The 16,313-nt window shown below is 38.1% G+C and overlaps 2 protein-coding genes across 12 annotated transcripts; both read right to left on the bottom strand.

Annotated features, from left to right (window-relative positions):
* Positions 1–201: 201 nt before the first annotated feature.
* Positions 202–3,417, bottom strand: LOC121780315 (probable RNA-dependent RNA polymerase 3). 9 transcript variants are annotated; one of them, XR_006045994.1, is made up of 4 exons: positions 1,128–3,417; positions 925–1,011; positions 670–833; positions 202–604 (listed from the first exon to the last, which is right to left on the bottom strand). XR_006045994.1 is itself a non-coding variant. In XM_042177881.1 (4 exons), the coding sequence occupies exons 3-4, from the start codon at positions 820–822 to the stop codon at positions 359–361; spliced, it is 399 nt and encodes a 132-aa protein (XP_042033815.1). In that variant the 5' UTR covers positions 823–833; positions 1,128–1,272; positions 2,258–3,415; the 3' UTR covers positions 202–358. The 9 variants fall into 9 exon arrangements, 5 of the variants coding, with proteins under 5 accessions (XP_042033815.1, XP_042033814.1, XP_042033816.1 ...); XR_006045992.1 differs by lacking the exon at positions 925–1,011 and having other exon boundaries at positions 1,128–2,319; positions 2,438–3,417; XR_006045993.1 differs by lacking the exon at positions 925–1,011 and having other exon boundaries at positions 1,128–1,272; positions 1,377–3,416.
* An 8,785-nt stretch (positions 3,418–12,202) lies between these two features.
* LOC121780314 (probable RNA-dependent RNA polymerase 5) lies at positions 12,203–15,553 on the bottom strand. 3 transcript variants are annotated; one of them, XM_042177877.1, is made up of 5 exons: positions 15,371–15,553; positions 14,462–15,042; positions 13,589–13,701; positions 12,917–13,065; positions 12,203–12,699 (listed from the first exon to the last, which is right to left on the bottom strand). In XM_042177877.1, the coding sequence occupies exons 2-5, from the start codon at positions 14,558–14,560 to the stop codon at positions 12,656–12,658; spliced, it is 405 nt and encodes a 134-aa protein (XP_042033811.1). In that variant the 5' UTR covers positions 14,561–15,042; positions 15,371–15,553; the 3' UTR covers positions 12,203–12,655. The 3 variants fall into 3 exon arrangements, with proteins under 3 accessions (XP_042033811.1, XP_042033809.1, XP_042033812.1); XM_042177875.1 differs by having other exon boundaries at positions 14,462–14,533; XM_042177878.1 differs by lacking the exon at positions 14,462–15,042.
* Between the last annotated feature and the right edge of the window lie 760 nt (positions 15,554–16,313).

The following is a 16,313-nucleotide window of genomic DNA, read 5'->3' as shown; positions in this document are numbered from 1 at the left end:
AATGTGATTCACATTAATACACACCAAGCATGAATGAGTGGAGTCGATCACATCGGACAAACACTCTCACAGCAAACTTTTACAACCAACTAACTTTTGCATCTGTATTGGCTTGTTTAAGTTGACCCATTGAGTTCAACAATTAATAGGTTTTATACTTGTAGAAGAGGGAGTTGGTTGTGACCGGAATTAGCACAAGGGTTGGAATGGGTTTAAACATAATATCTACACGAAACATGTCCCTACAAAGCCGAAGCCTTGTTCTCATTTATTTCATACTTTACAAGATAAGTTGTAATGCCTAGACAATTAATATGCAATACCACGTTACAACATAGGAACGGATCCGACTGAGTGCTTAGTTCAACAAGTCGCGCAGGACCGGCGGTAACAGCATCAACGGCTTCTCCTTGGGAGCAACTGATTTCCAGGCATAGAGACTGCACAGCGCAGATCCCGCCACTCTCCAAGCAAACCCACATTTTTCCACCTTACCAGAGCTGGCCGCCATGTCGTATGTTACATGATATACAGCAAGCGATTCCTCATACAACACTTCAGTATCCTTTCTACTTTCCTCCATATCAGGAGCATCGTACAACAACTGCATTTGCATATATCTGATTATAAATGCCTTCTTTTCTATAAACATTCGGAAAAATATCATACCTGCTTGTACTTTTTGATCACATCATCAGCAGCATCGCTCTTAGCTTCATCACCGCACTGTAGGGCGTTTTTCATCTCCTCGCAATAGCACTCGTACCTATCTCTCCACTTGATACGATAATCCTCAGGGATTGAAATGTCAAAGAGTGGCATTTTCCAGATTTCTACACCATAAGGAAACAAATAAATAAATATAGTAGTAGCATTTCGTTGTACTTGCCATAAATCTGATGCTTCTTGCAAGAGCAAGGTCACCTTACTTAGCATCACCATTCACGTTTGAAACCAATGCATACTTCGTGATAACATAAAATTGAGTCTTGGTTGGTAAGAACCACCTTGCTTCACTCAGTTTAAGTTTGAAAAAAAAAACTATATTCATGATAAAAGCAAAAATAGTTCCTCATGATAAGATGATTTGCTAGGAATGTTAGTGACTGATTTTAAGGAACACTCACCTTTTCCAGGAACATCACCATTCTAAAATTCCTGTACTCTGTCATATATTAGACCCAATATGGAGGAGGAGTGATAGCTATTCTCGACAACTCTTCCCATGTGATGCGGAAACAACTCTGCTTTCAAATAATCAGGTAGACTGATCTGTTTCCCAAAAGAGAATAATTTGTTATTGGTGCATGGTAGTACAAATTATATGTAACTGAGAGAGATTTGAGGGTGAAAAAAGAACAACAAAGTAAACTGACATTAGGATTTAGGATCTCCACAATATCCCCTACGGAACATGAAGCCGGTCTACACACTAATCCTCTCCATGATTTCCTACCAATACAATCTACTTTATATTTAATGTGAAACAACAGTAGAATATGTTCCTTATGATAGCTACTTGAACAAAATAGTAATAGATAAATCAAACAATCCTTAATTTACCTTCTGTGGTATACAAAGATGTTGAATAATTATTACAATAATTGAAATCTATTTGTTCTATCAGTACGAGAGTGACTATGTTGATCTATCTACAGGTGACTCACAAAAGTTGTCAATCATATCAGCTGAGGCAAACCATGTCATATTTAAACTCTGCATAACTTTACATAGAGATTGAATCAGCTCTTTGTCAATTGACAGCGTCACCACAATCATAAATTTACCAAACATCCCATCCTTGAGATAACTAGCTGGCATAAATTAAGACAATATTAAGCTGGACTTAATATACTTACGCCATGTACATGGCTGGAGCTTCCGAAATTATGCAAAAACCACAACACATAGTTTTAATAGTTTCCAAGTGCAAAAGATGTAAATTCAAGCGACTTGGGGAGCCTACAGATTTTCTGGGAAATGGATATACTGAAAAAGAATAGTGTATTTTGAATAGCATACGAGTGTGTCTGTGTGTGCAAAGTACAATCAAACAACTCTGGTTGAGAACAAATAACATAGTTTAGGAATGCTAGAAGGGCAACTACATGAAACAAGCAGCTCACTCAAAACAATCTAAATAAAACCAAAATCTATCTTTTTGCCACTTTTGGTGCATCTATTGCGTGATAGTAGATGTCAATCAACTTAAGCATTTTTGCTTTCAGAGAATTTTTCTCGGTTGTACGATCAACACCTAGAGAGAGCAGCCGATCCATGTATGTGAGCCAGCTATCTGCTGCAATGCCCACGGTGTGGCTGGCACATGGAAAATGTCAGAAAAATTAGATAGTACTATTAGAATTTCTGCAAACACAACAGTATTATCAAAGAGAACACAAGGATTTTGATGCGTTAGCTGTGTTTAGCTTCCTACCTATTTATTAGTTGGTTAATGAGCAGGATAGTTTCATTTAAGAGGGAGACAAAAAATGTTTCCATTGCAGGATAGTTCCAATGTATAAGACCAGTATGGCGTGGATTTTGCACCACTTTAACGCAATTTGAGCTTCAAAAATTTTCTACTTCAACAACCCTCACAATACCAACAAAAAAGAATATTAATCAAATCATCCCATTCACACCTACGAATCAAAAATGTTATTGCATTCAAGCCAGCACAAACTTGGTCCCAACTGGAGCTAAATGGTGTGACAATGGAACCAAATTGGTGTTCTGGTGGAGAATTGGAGTTGGTCTGAAATTTGGAAAATGAATAAGCATTCCCTCATGCTCCAAAAAGATAGCTTATGAGTCATTCTAATTGAAATAAAAAATTCATAGACTGTGCATGGACTACTTTATAGAACTACTAATAAACAAGCATGCGTCATAAAGATACTCCCATCTGTGATCAAAAGTGATTACCTCGGTGTCCTAGAATCAAGGAATAGTTGAAAAAGTTCATGTTCTAACTGTAAACTTGAATACTGCTGCAGATCTTTCTTCTCAGCCTGTGGAGCTGGGTACACACGTCTCCATGGTTCACTTGCTTTAAAAAAATTCAATATGATTAAAAAAATACAGTTAAGAGGAAATTTTCAACAGTGTTTACTTACATCTCCAAACACCACCATTATACTAGTATAATATATAAAAGTTAAGGCATGCCTCAATTATACTAATTATATAACAGCTTGGGCAGAACTCTGATGCTATTATGCTTAGGCTTCTATGTACATAAAATTATCAAATCCCTGTAAAATTCATAAACTACGTAAACATAATATCCTAAAAGAAAACTAAGGAATAGGTAAACAAAAAAAAATGAATCTTTATTAGTCTGGGGCTCTAGGCAGCTACCCACTAAAGATGGTGTGTGAATAGCTCCCACTTGAAGCTTGCCTACTAGTAGAACTAAACTTATTGTAACATTATTGTCCGACACGACTGGCCCGCTTCATTTTCATTATAAATTATCTTGATTCCAAGTAGTTTATACATAAGGCTAGCGATTCTCGTCGGGTCATTATCGTTTCAACACGGGGATCAAACACGAACACGGTCCATTAAGGATCCATGTGACATGGAAATGAGCACAAATTAATTTGTACAAACAAGATCAAGAAGGTGATGCGATATTGTTTGTGTTGACACAACATGATAATTATAACAACACAAACACAATAATAACACCACAATAAATTTAAACAAAAAGTAGGAACACAATAATAACACAACATGATAATTATAACAACACAATAATAACACAAAACATATTACAAAATTATTAAGTCTAATCAAGCATCTTAATTAGTAGCATTATTACTAAATCAAGCCAAGCATCAGTTCCAATATTGCCCCTAATTGTGCCACCAGACTAGATTGACTGGGGCGGAGCTCAGTCCTTCAATGTTACATGCACTCGAATCAAAAGTAATTGGCTTCCTATAATCTTCAAATAAACTCATGAATAGATGGATGTACTTCTAAATGGGGAAGGAAAGACAAACATGCATAGTTATCAATTTCATGCATAACCTGCCATCATTATGTAATTCCACTCTGTAGGGATCGGACGAATTCCGGATTCACTATTTACCGAGACCTCTTTGGTCTTGTTACAAGATGGCTCAGTCAAACCATCAACCAAGCGACTGATATGTACAAAAGATCTAGCTATTACAGTCAAGATACACAATAGCTATTACAGACTAAGTCCTTGTGCTTAATCAATTCAAGACAAGTATCAATAACCCTGCACACTCAACAAAACCTTGTTAGTATCACAAGGTAATAGATCCAAACGGATCTGGTACAATAAAGGCAGAATACCGAACGAAATCACAAAGAAAACAACAATCAACGGCTCAGCCACCCGCCGATGATACAAGCCTATTCTCCAGAACACAGATCCAAAGGAGCACAGCTGAATCTGCCGGTGATTGACCTCACACTCCAGATTCTAAGCCTAACAGACTCCTACACTTCAGATCTACACCGTTCGAGAACAACCTCGCACAGAAACACTCCAAACAGAAACCCTAGTTCCCACCCAACTCCAGCAACCGAAATAGTTGCTTCCTCTATTACTGTAGCAAGATCTGAAGCACTTTCAACCGTGCAAGATCACACAGAATCACCAGAGAATCGTCGGAGAAGAAGGGAAGAAGAAGAAGAGTCGAAGAACTCTGAGAGAGAGAGAGAGATATATCCGAAGAGAGAGAGTGTAGAGTATTGAATGAGATAGAGAATCAGGAGACTCACACACATAACAAGCACACCCTACAATCCGACGGCTGAGAGCCATGATCCAAGTGGGAGAACACGTGGCTGTATCTGGAGTGGAAGTCATGAGTCTTGGGCCAGGCCCAAATCAGCAATGCATGGGCCAGAGACTAAAACCAGCCCAAATGAGAGTCCACCAAATATTCAACATGCTCCACCTTGGACTTCATTATGGGAAACCAGCTTGCACCACACGGCTAAGGTGTAAATTCATCACAGCCTACACGGTAGCCCCCTCAGCCCCAAAGAACAAAGTTCACTGGCATTTTTGGGAACCATCAAGTTGCCTCTAGACACCAGAGGGTTGAAGACCCATTAGTCTAAGAGGACTTGTTGCCTCAAGTCACCCATCACCCTTACCACAGTGGATTAGCTAACTGAGGTCTTTTTTCCCCCGGGACATGCAATTTAACCAAAATCAAAATGCAAAAACTTAATACAGAAAATTAACTTTTCAAGAGGTAAGCCTTTAGTACCCATGTCAGCTGGGTTCTTATCTGTGTGCACTTTAGAAAGAAAAACTTCACCTTTTTCTACAATATCCCTAATGTAATGAAATCTTACATCAATGTGCTTAGTTCTATCATGGAAAACAGGATTTTTACACAGTTGTATAGCAGATTGAGAATCAGAAAACACAACAGGAGGAGTTTTCACAAAATTCAGTTCAGAAAGTACTCCCTTTAGCCACACAGCTTCTTTCATGGCTTCAGTGATAGCTATGTATTCAGACTCAGTAGTAGACAGAGCCACTATATGCTGCAGTTGTGATTTCCAGCTAATACAAGACCTACACACAGTAAAAACATAGGAAGTGGTGGACTTCCTCTTATCCCTGTCATTAGCATAATTAGAATCAACATATCCAGCAAGTTTAACACCTTCTTCACATTTAGAATAGCACAGACCATACTTTGCAGTATGCTTCAAGTATCTCAACAACCATTTCAAAGCTTCCCAATGCACAGGACCAGGATTAGACATATATCTACTCAAGCATGAAACAGCATAAGCAATATCAGGTCTAGTACTGACCATTAAGTACATAACAGATCCAATAGCATTAGCATAGGGAACTTTCTTCATGGAATTGATTTCAAGATCAGTTTGAGGGCAAAGGTCTTTACTCAACACAAAATGAGCAGCTAAGGGCACTGAAGCAGGCTTAGCATCATACATATTAAATTTTTTCAGAATTTTGTACACATAGGGTTCTTGATGCAAAACAAGAGTATAATTCTTTCTATCCCTGAAAATATTAATTCCCAGAATTTTCTGAGCATCCCCTAAGTCTTTCATGTCAAAATTCTTGCTTAAAGTAGCTTGCACAGCACTTATGGTTTTCAAACAAGGACCCATGATCAGCATGTCATCAACATACAACAATAGAAACACAGGAACAGTACCAAGGTTCTTCACATACAAGCAAGCATCAAAAGTACTTCTCACAAAGCCCAAATTGTGCATACAAGTATTAAACTTAATGTTCCACTGCCTAGGAGACTGTTTTAGACCATATAGAGCCTTTTTCAGCAAACACACATGATTAGGAAACTTTGGATCTACAAAACCTTCAGGCTGTCTCATGTATATGGGTTTATCAAGATCACCATGCAAGAAGGCAGTTTTAACATCCATTTGCTTTAATTCCCAATCAAAATGAGCACACAATGAAAGCATTAACCTCACAGTAGTAAACTTAACAACAGGAGCAAATATTTCAGTATAATCTACCCCCTCTTGTTGAGTAAATCCTTTAGCCACCAATCTGGCCTTATACCTCAGCCCCTCCACCTCATTCTTTAGCTTATACAACCACCTACAGTCAACAACAGAGGTACCAAGAGGCAGAGGCACAAGGATCCAGGTCAGATTTACTTTCAAAGAATTCATTTCCTCAATCATTGCATGATGCCACTTATCCCAAAACTTAGACTTTGTAGCCTGCTTATACGTTTGAGGCTCATCCCCATCAGATTCATGTACATTGAAAGCCAAGTTTATTAGAGCAATCAATCCTACATACCTAACAGGTTTATTCACATTCACCCTTCTGGATCTATCCCTAGCTAGCACATAATTGTTCAAAGTAGAGGCATCAATAGCATTTTGGATTCCAGAAGGACTGTTCAACAAGTTCTGAGCAGGCACAGCAGCATTCCCCCTATTAGGACTAGCATGCATATCATCATGAGGTAAAGCCACATTATTAACATCATTATCAGGTAAATTTCCCTCAAGGGGTGTTTCACTAGGAGTAGAAACTGGTATAGAGTTCCAAAAGGGTGGCTCCACATCACTTGAAGCATCCACTGGATGCTCCACAAGAGTGGGTATATCTGTGGACTCCACCTCACTAGGAGGGGTCACTGTCCACTTTCTCTAGAGCTGAGCTATCAGTCATTCTCAGACATGGGAATTCATTTTCATTAAAGATTACATCCCTGCTGATTATGACTTTAAAACCAGGCTCATCTCTAAGCCAGATCCTATATCCTTTAACACCCTCAGGATAACCCAAGAAAACACCCTTCCTAGACCTAGGTTCAAGCTTGTCAGTTTTAGTATGCACAAAGCAGAGCAGCCAAACACCCTTAGGTGAGAAAGATTCAAGGATTTTCCAGTAAAAACACATTCAGGGCACTGCCCCAATAAAGGAACAGAGGGAGATCTATTTATCAGATAAGTAGCAGTCAATAAAGCTTCACCCCAAAACTTCTTTGATAAACCAGATTTTGAAAGCATGCATCTAACTTTTTCAAGTAAAGTCCTATTCATTCTCTCAGCAACTCCATTTTGTTGAGGAGAATATGGGACAGTTTTATGCCTTTTAATACCATGCCCAGCACATAAGTCATCCATTTGTTGATTACAAAATTCAAGACCATTGTCAGTTCTGATTCCTTTAATTTTCTTTCCAGTTTGGTTTTCAATCAATGTTTTCCAAGTAGTAAATTTTCCAAACACATCAGATTTATGTTTCATCAGAAAACACCACACTTTTCTTGAGAAATCATCAATAACAGAGAGAAAATAGACAGAACCAGAGTGAGATGACACAGGAGCAGGTCCCCAAACATCCATATGCAGATATTCAAGCACATTCTTACTCACATTAGTAGGAACAGGTGTAGGAAAGGTCACTTTATGTTGTTTACCAAGCACACAAGTATCACAGAAAGGTAATTCACCACAGACATCAGAATCAGATAGAATGTCATGTTTTTTCAGAATATTCATACCCTTCTCACTCATGTGGCCTAGCCTATTATGCCAAAGCAAAATTTTGTCAGACTTTACAACATTAGCAGATGCTTTTTCACAAGTAAGAGGCACAACATTGCAGACATACAAACCACACCTTTTTTGAGCTTTAAATAAGCACATAGAACCTTTACAGATTTTCATACAGCCATCCCCCCACTTCCCACTCAGACCAGAACCTTCAAGAGCATTACATGACATCAAGTTATAACACAGATCTGGAACATATCTAACACCCTTCAAATTAAGCACATAGCCATTACTAAATTTTAAACACACTGTGCCAATACCAAGAATTTCACATTTCTTGTCATCAGCCATTGACACATAAGTGCTAGAAACAGGCTTCATGTCAGAAAACACCTCCTTGAAGGGACTTACATGAAAAGTACAACCAGAATCACATAACCAGTCATTTGAAGTATAAGGACACATAGGGGAAGCATTGATATTCAACAAATCATGCACCATAAACACAGATTCATTGTCAGTTGTTTCATATTTAACCATACTGGCAATGTTTTCAATCTGAGAGCTGTTATTATTATGGTGAGGAGGCTTATTCTTCTTAGGCTTGGTACATTCCTTTTTATAATGTCCAGTTTCTCCACAATTGTAACATTTTCTGAAGGATTTAGGGTCCCTACTACTGATCTGGACCTAAATTTCTTCCTTGAGTTGGATCTGTTATTAGAACCACCATTTGATTCATATCCCCCTCTTGAATTAGACCTACCCCTAACATTAAACACTTTATTGGCAGTAGATTTGTCAGAACCCCTTTCCCTCAGATCAAGTTCCTTAGATTTAAGGGAGCTAATTATTAAATCAAGAGGAGCAGAGTCTCTGCCATATTTAATGGCAGCCTTTACATCACTATAGGAATCAGGTATGACATTCATTAGGGCAATACTTGTATATTCATCAATTGTTTTATCACCTGATCTCTTAATATCTTGCACAAGTTTCTGAAATCTATCCACATTATCATCTATATCCTTAGACAAATCAAGTTTGAATTTAAACAGCTTTTCAAGCAAATACATTCTTGAGGACATAGAAGTTTCTGTAAACAGAGTATCAAGGAGTTTCCACATTTCAGAGGCAGATTCAACATGATCAACTTTCCTAATCACAGAGTCAGATAAATTGAGAATAATAGTGGCTCTAGCCAACTCATTCATTTCATCTTGCTTTTCAGGAGAAACATCATCAGACAAAGTACCATCAACAGACTTGAAAACCTTTTGCTGAATCAAAATACACTTCAATTTTTGTTTCCAAATCATAAAGTCATTTTTCCCATTAAATGGAACCAAACCAATGGGCTGAGACATTTTGGACACCAATTCAGCCAAAACACAGTGAGCAAGGTAAGAACACACAACTCTGCACACAATAGGGAAAAGAGACATGCAGGCTAGGGCCTAACACAGATTTTCACAGAAGGAGCACAAAAGAACACGAAGTCAAGTACCCAGAGGGCAGTAACAGCTATCTGAACAGAAAAATTTTCTCAAGAACAAAAAGAAACACACCATACACACAGGTCAAGCCCAAATCCCTGACTGTCACGAGCAGCACTGGCTAAGGCTATCCCAGATCGCAAGCACTCACTCTTGGAGGGCGCAGGGGGTCACTTAGGCAGTATATGTGCTTAGTGGCCAGGTAATAAGGGGTCAGAGAGACAGAAAAAAAACAACAATCAAACACGGAAGCAGGTAAACACAGAGAAAACAACACAGATAAGCCTAAAACCTTGCCAAGGTTTACTACCAGCAGCAAAAGCCCAAACCTAGGGTGGCTTTAAACAGAAAAAACAAGAAAACAGAGAGAGTCACAGCCAATTTACCAGAGCAAACCCCCTACTCGAGGGAGGGTTCCACTTGCCCACCTCCTTAATGCGACTCGGCGTGCCGGAATCGTCCCCCCGTGGCTCTGATACCACTGTAGGGATCAGACGAATTCCGGATTCACTATTTACCGAGACCTCTTTGGTCTTGTTACAAGATGGCTCAGTCAAACCATCAACCAAGCGACTGATATGTACAAAAGATCTAGCTATTACAGTCAAGATACACAATAGCTATTACAGACTAAGTCCTTGTGCTTAATCAATTCAAGACAAGTATCAATAACCCTGCACACTCAACAAAACCTTGTTAGTATCACAAGGTAATAGATCCAAACGGATCTGGTACAATAAAGGCAGAATACCGAACGAAATCACAAAGAAAACAACAATCAACGGCTCAGCCACCCGCCGATGATACAAGCCTATTCTCCAGAACACAGATCCAAAGGAGCACAGCTGAATCTGCCGGTGATTGACCTCACACTCCAGATTCTAAGCCTAACAGACTCCTACACTTCAGATCTACACCGTTCGAGAACAACCTCGCACAGAAACACTCCAAACAGAAACCCTAGTTCCCACCCAACTCCAGCAACCGAAATAGTTGCTTCCTCTATTACTGTAGCAAGATCTGAAGCACTTTCAACCGTGCAAGATCACACAGAATCACCAGAGAATCGTCGGAGAAGAAGGGAAGAAGAAGAAGAGTCGAAGAACTCTGAGAGAGAGAGAGAGATATATCCGAAGAGAGAGAGTGTAGAGTATTGAATGAGATAGAGAATCAGGAGACTCACACACATAACAAGCACACCCTACAATCCGACGGCTGAGAGCCATGATCCAAGTGGGAGAACACGTGGCTGTATCTGGAGTGGAAGTCATGAGTCTTGGGCCAGGCCCAAATCAGCAATGCATGGGCCAGAGACTAAAACCAGCCCAAATGAGAGTCCACCAAATATTCAACACACTCTATGTAAAATGTAAAATATCTGACAAAACTGAGAATTTGAAAATCCCAATCTGTGTAATTCCTTATTACATTATTTGAAGATAAAAATTTCCACCCAGAAAGGATTTCTATATACAAAGACTTTAGCGTGAGACATGATCCATGAACCATATCTCAAGAGACATTGTAGTTTGTATTACAAGATGACTGAAGATGTTTCAATAACTTGAAATTTTATTACCAATTATTGCATTACTTATTTGGACTTATAATGTATGATTGGTATGCTCCTCTTGAATTGCACTTTTGCACACAAATAGGTTTTGCAACTTGTTTCATTCATTCAGCTTGAAACACTACAACAATAGTGTGTTCTTTTGCTCCTATCAAAAGTTGTTTGAAAAAGGTCTTTTATTCAAAACTAAAGTCCAAAATTGGTCTCGTACATTTGCTCAAAAAATATATTTGGTACTACACATTAAGTGTGTTAGCTTTTGGTCCTAAATAATATGTTTTGGTCCATATTTAACGGTTCCATAAAAATTTAACTGTCAACCGTGTTTTAAAGTCCAAAATTGGTCATGTACATTTGCGCTAAAAACCTATTTGGTCCTACACGTTTTATGCGTGTTAGCTTTTGGTCCTAGACAATATATTTTAGTCCATATTTACCTCATCAATCAGGTCAAAACGCGGTTAACAGTTAATTTTTTACGAAATCGTTATTATAGTTACAATTGTTTAGGACCAAAAGCTAACACACTTAATGTAACTTTTGGGTCAAATGTACGAGACTAATTTTGGAAATTGGACTTTAATCTTTATTTAACAGAACTATGAACTAAAAGCAAACGGGCAAATATCAACAATTTATGACACATTTATTCACCAGAAAAGATACAAACCCACAGCTAATGTGCAGTTTAACGTGTCAATTCAGAAGAAAAGAGGGGGTGGGTGGCGGGGAGAAAGGAGTTATAGATTTTAACCTCAGGGTTTCTGGAAACCCAATACATGTCACCATCGAAATCGCCAGTTGGCATTTCATAAGCTGCTGATCTCTGGCCTTTTGTTGAGAAGAAAATGCCATACTTGGCATTGCCAACAAACTCTTCCAATTCTTTAATATACACAGCCTTCATGACATGAATATCTCCAAAATGCATTCCAGGATTCCTGTATACTAATACATTCCCTAATATCTGACCGCTATCACTACACAGAATAAGTCATCAACGAGAATTATTTTTTGACAAGAAGAGCTCATCATATCATCTTCACAAAAATTCAGGGAAGAAACGTAAATAAGATATCAGGAGAAGCAAAGTGTCAAAGAGCGATCAAAGTGTTAAAGAGCGAACATAGTGTCAATGTCTAAATTCATGTCGAACACAAAAGTGTTTCAATTTTCTAAGAGATGCCTACTACTTTTGTCTCAGCAATGTATTTATTTGTTACAAGAAGTAACATGCAGGATGACTGAATCATAACTCACAAAAACATGATGAGAATATGAAACTTGCAAGTTGCAATGCAAGCATTCGAAAGTGGATTGAGCAGACCACGGGACCAATATTGTGAAGAAAGCATCAGGAGAAAAAGCACACTTTTACATGCAGGATAACACAGACTTGGTCATCATGTAGTACACCAGTAGGATCAGCAGTCCCCATTAAGTAAAAGCTTTCATTCACTGGTATCCTGCCTTCTTTAAGTTTAGTTCTCTCGCTACTTTCCAAATTCCCCAGACAATGTTGGAGAAACGGTTCATCAAGAGGTACCCCAGAGCAAATCATTCTCTAGGCTATAAAACCAAAAGCCCAGTCATCACGGAGGGAAGCAACTGCAAGAAGAGCCATCTTTCTATTAACAAACAAGTTGCAGCAATGTTTTCATATAAACCAGTAAGAGACAGTTATTCTATGGAGAGAAGCAAGAGCTAGTTGCTAAAATCTGAAGGACTGAACTAGGAAATATTAACTCATTTAAGAAAATCGAGGGAGCAGGAAACATGCTAATGACCATTAGGACATGAATTATAAAGTGTCTTCAAGAAGTACCTCTCAAAGCCGCCCGCCTAATGGAGAAGACATTTCGCGTCTCTTCTAAAGCTTTATTAAGCAAATTGAGAAAGAACTCTTGAGGAACTCCTCCATAGCTCAGCAAAGCAATCAAATATTTTGAAAGATAACTGCGGTTAGGTCTGTGACTGATAGATGAAGATAAGAATTAGGAAATATTTCCCAAGGAGAAATAGGCATTGGTTCATAGGCTTCCTGTAACTGAATATATAGTACTACAAAACAGCGATATATCAACTAAAAGGGAACTCCTGGTTACAGTACCTAACTCTATACAGAACCTTGATGATTAGTTGAGAATTGAGATATAATTCAAGGAAGAATCCAACCATAAAAAGTGAGGAGACCTGACTTGATGTTTATCTTCATAACAGTGTTAACAAAAAATAGGCGTAAACACCTTATGAGATTTCAAACATATTTTCAGAAATACAAGAACTATAGTTTGGAGGTTTTATTGTGTTAATTAAGATCATTAACCTTTCAAATACATGTGGTGACAGAGAACCCCAGTAGCATCACACATGTCCTGTTTGTCACCTCATATATACATTTATTTGGAAGTTACCCTTTTATCTTATGAAGCACCTTAGCATCATCAATGGAAAAATGGAAGCGAAGTATGAAAAATTGAATTATCACGGAAGATACCTAATGGTGTTAATCTCCAGAGAGTTGAACGTAAAAATTTCTTCACTCTCCAATTCTTCGTCCATTGGCACCTTAATCATTGATGGCCTAATCTGAATTCTTCCTGGTTCAAGCTATAGCAATCGATTGCCAGAAGAAGAAGAAATGGGTCACAACTTCCAGAGAACAAAAAAAACATCTCTAACCAGTTGCACCTCACACATCCACTGGAAATACTAGACTGTTATCCTCATAGTCATAGTAAAGTTCGTACAATATTATGTGAAAAGAAGACAATGGCAAAAGAAAAGGAGACTATAAAAGTTAATAAGCTGATACACTGAGCACTAGCACATAATAGTCTACTGCAGAACTAATAGTAAATAAATAAATGTAAAAGATACGTACCAGGGTGACCCTCTTTTCTGTGTTACTGTAAGATGAGGAACCCAAATAAAGAATATAAAACGAACTATAATAAACAACACAATCAAATGCAAGGTCACACTGAAATCCTTACAATTTGAAACCACCAAGTAACATACGAGGAAATCTGCTTCCAAGCCCCATCAACAATTAAATACCACTTCCCATAACTCTAGACTGACTTACCATTTCCAGGGATTTAATCAAAAACAAATTTATTAAGCAGCCGAAAAAAGTTCCAGGGTTCGAGCTCCTTTAACAGGTTATACGGAGTATTCCGCAATTTGCAGAAAAGAATATCATAGAAAATTATGGTGTCAGGCAAATTTACATAGAAGGCACCAATTCTAGAACATGAGATTATGACTGAAAGGCCCACATTGGAGGTGCTATTCTGGCTGCTAACCTTATGTTTATGCTCCCTTGAATTAATTTAGGTGTTTGCAGAACCAAATGAAGTATGATTACCTTTCTATTTAAAAGCAGAGTTCCCTTGACAGCATAGCCATCATGAAACAAACGGCATTGAATCAGTAGAGGCTGAAAGATTGAAACCAAACAGCACATAGCTGAATATGAGCATAGAGAATGCTGAACTTAAAATTGTCAAAACTGTCTAACAAGAAACTTTTTGTGGTAAATAGAATGAATTGCCAGAAGATAGAATTACAAAACAATGGTAGGTTACTTTTAGTTTACTAGTTTTTCCGTTCATAAAGAGGACAGGATGAATTTGTCCATCTTTAGTTTTTGGAGTGTGATTGTCCTTCAGAATTTATCATTATCAATCTTTGCAATTTTATTATGAGACTAAGTTCACAGAAGTGTGAGATAAAGTAACACAACTGCTTCAAGATCTGGTACGGAAAATATTAGCTATACGAAGGAGTCATTAAACACCTGTGAGGAAAGGTTAAGTTTAATAATGCAGAAACCATGGAAATTAAAGAGTAATGCACAGATTCTCCAGGTGAAAACAGAGCAGAGAGCAAAAAAAAAAGGTCGAAGCTTTCATATCAACCAGGCCCATCCAAGAAAAGAAATTGAAGCTGCGGGGAAATTTCATAAAATTGAGTTAATAAAAGCCAAATTGAAATGCTAATTTCACATGCTAATCATTTTTTCTTGGTATAAGGCACCAACAAACTAGATTAACCAACTATGAACTATCCAGAAGGCCAACTTCATCAACAAACAAGATAGACAATTTATCCATTGTCCAATTAAAAATGGACAGATCAGACGCAGAAGGAAGTAATACACATGACATGAGGCTTAATGCTTTGAACTCTTCACTCATACTCATACCACTGTACTTGGACGCACAAATTTAGAACACAATTTCCACACATCACAAATTAAATATAGTTGAAATACCTTTAACCGCGCCAATTTCCCCTCACGAGTGATACGCATCACTCATAAAGGAGCCGTGAAGGAAAAGCCAAGCGCAAGAAGTTAGTGAAGGAGTATCGTTCATTTCAATCGTATTTTTTTTATTTCATTTCCTTAGTGTTAGATTTAATTTCCCATTCGCTTCTTTTCTCTAACAATGAGTCACAACAGAGAACAAAATGGAAAAGTTGTACTAAAAGAAAGGCGATTACTGACCTCAAAACTAATGTCCGTATTACGCATTGAGGGGTTTTTTCTTCTTTAGTTCTAGAGTACATTAATCATTCCTCGTTTGTACTGCGTTTTTTTTTGTTCCGGATTTGGGAGAGACGCATGACCCTCATGCGTCTCTTTTTAATGAGACGCATGACTGTCATGCGTCTTTTATAGAGACGCATGAGGGTCATGCGTCTCTCATTTTTTTTCCGTTTTATTTTGACGACGCATGAGAGTCATGCGTCTTAGAGACAGACGCATGACGCTCTCTAAGACGCATGACGCTCATGCGTCTTTTATTTTTTTAAAATTTGACTGACGACGCATGATTCTCATGCGTCTTAGGGAGAGACGCATGATCGTCATGCGTCTCTACTTCGAATTAAACCAGCGGCGAAGGCAGTAGCTCCTCATTCACGCACGCAGACAACAAAGGTTGCGATTTCCTTGGCGATTTCTTGGCGATTCCCGTCATATTTCGGTAAGTTTCCTTCAATCTTTCAACATTGCTCCCTTATTTGTTGTTTATTTGCATATTAGTAGGGTTTTTGAAAAATTTATGTAAACTTACTATTTTAGGGTTTATTGAAAAAATTTATCTTTAATTGTTGTTGGTTTGTATATATATTTTTGCAGAAATCATGCAAGTATTCGTGAGTTTATATTGGGGTGGTAGAATATATCAACTTCCTCATGTGGGCATTTGTTA

The sequence above is a fragment of the Salvia splendens genome, chromosome 19 (genome assembly GCF_004379255.2).
Source record: "Salvia splendens isolate huo1 chromosome 19, SspV2, whole genome shotgun sequence".
NCBI classification, from domain to species: Eukaryota; Viridiplantae; Streptophyta; class Magnoliopsida; order Lamiales; family Lamiaceae; genus Salvia; species Salvia splendens.
The sequence above is the reverse complement of the archived record's forward strand: the minus strand, read 5'-3'. Positions and strand labels throughout refer to the sequence as shown.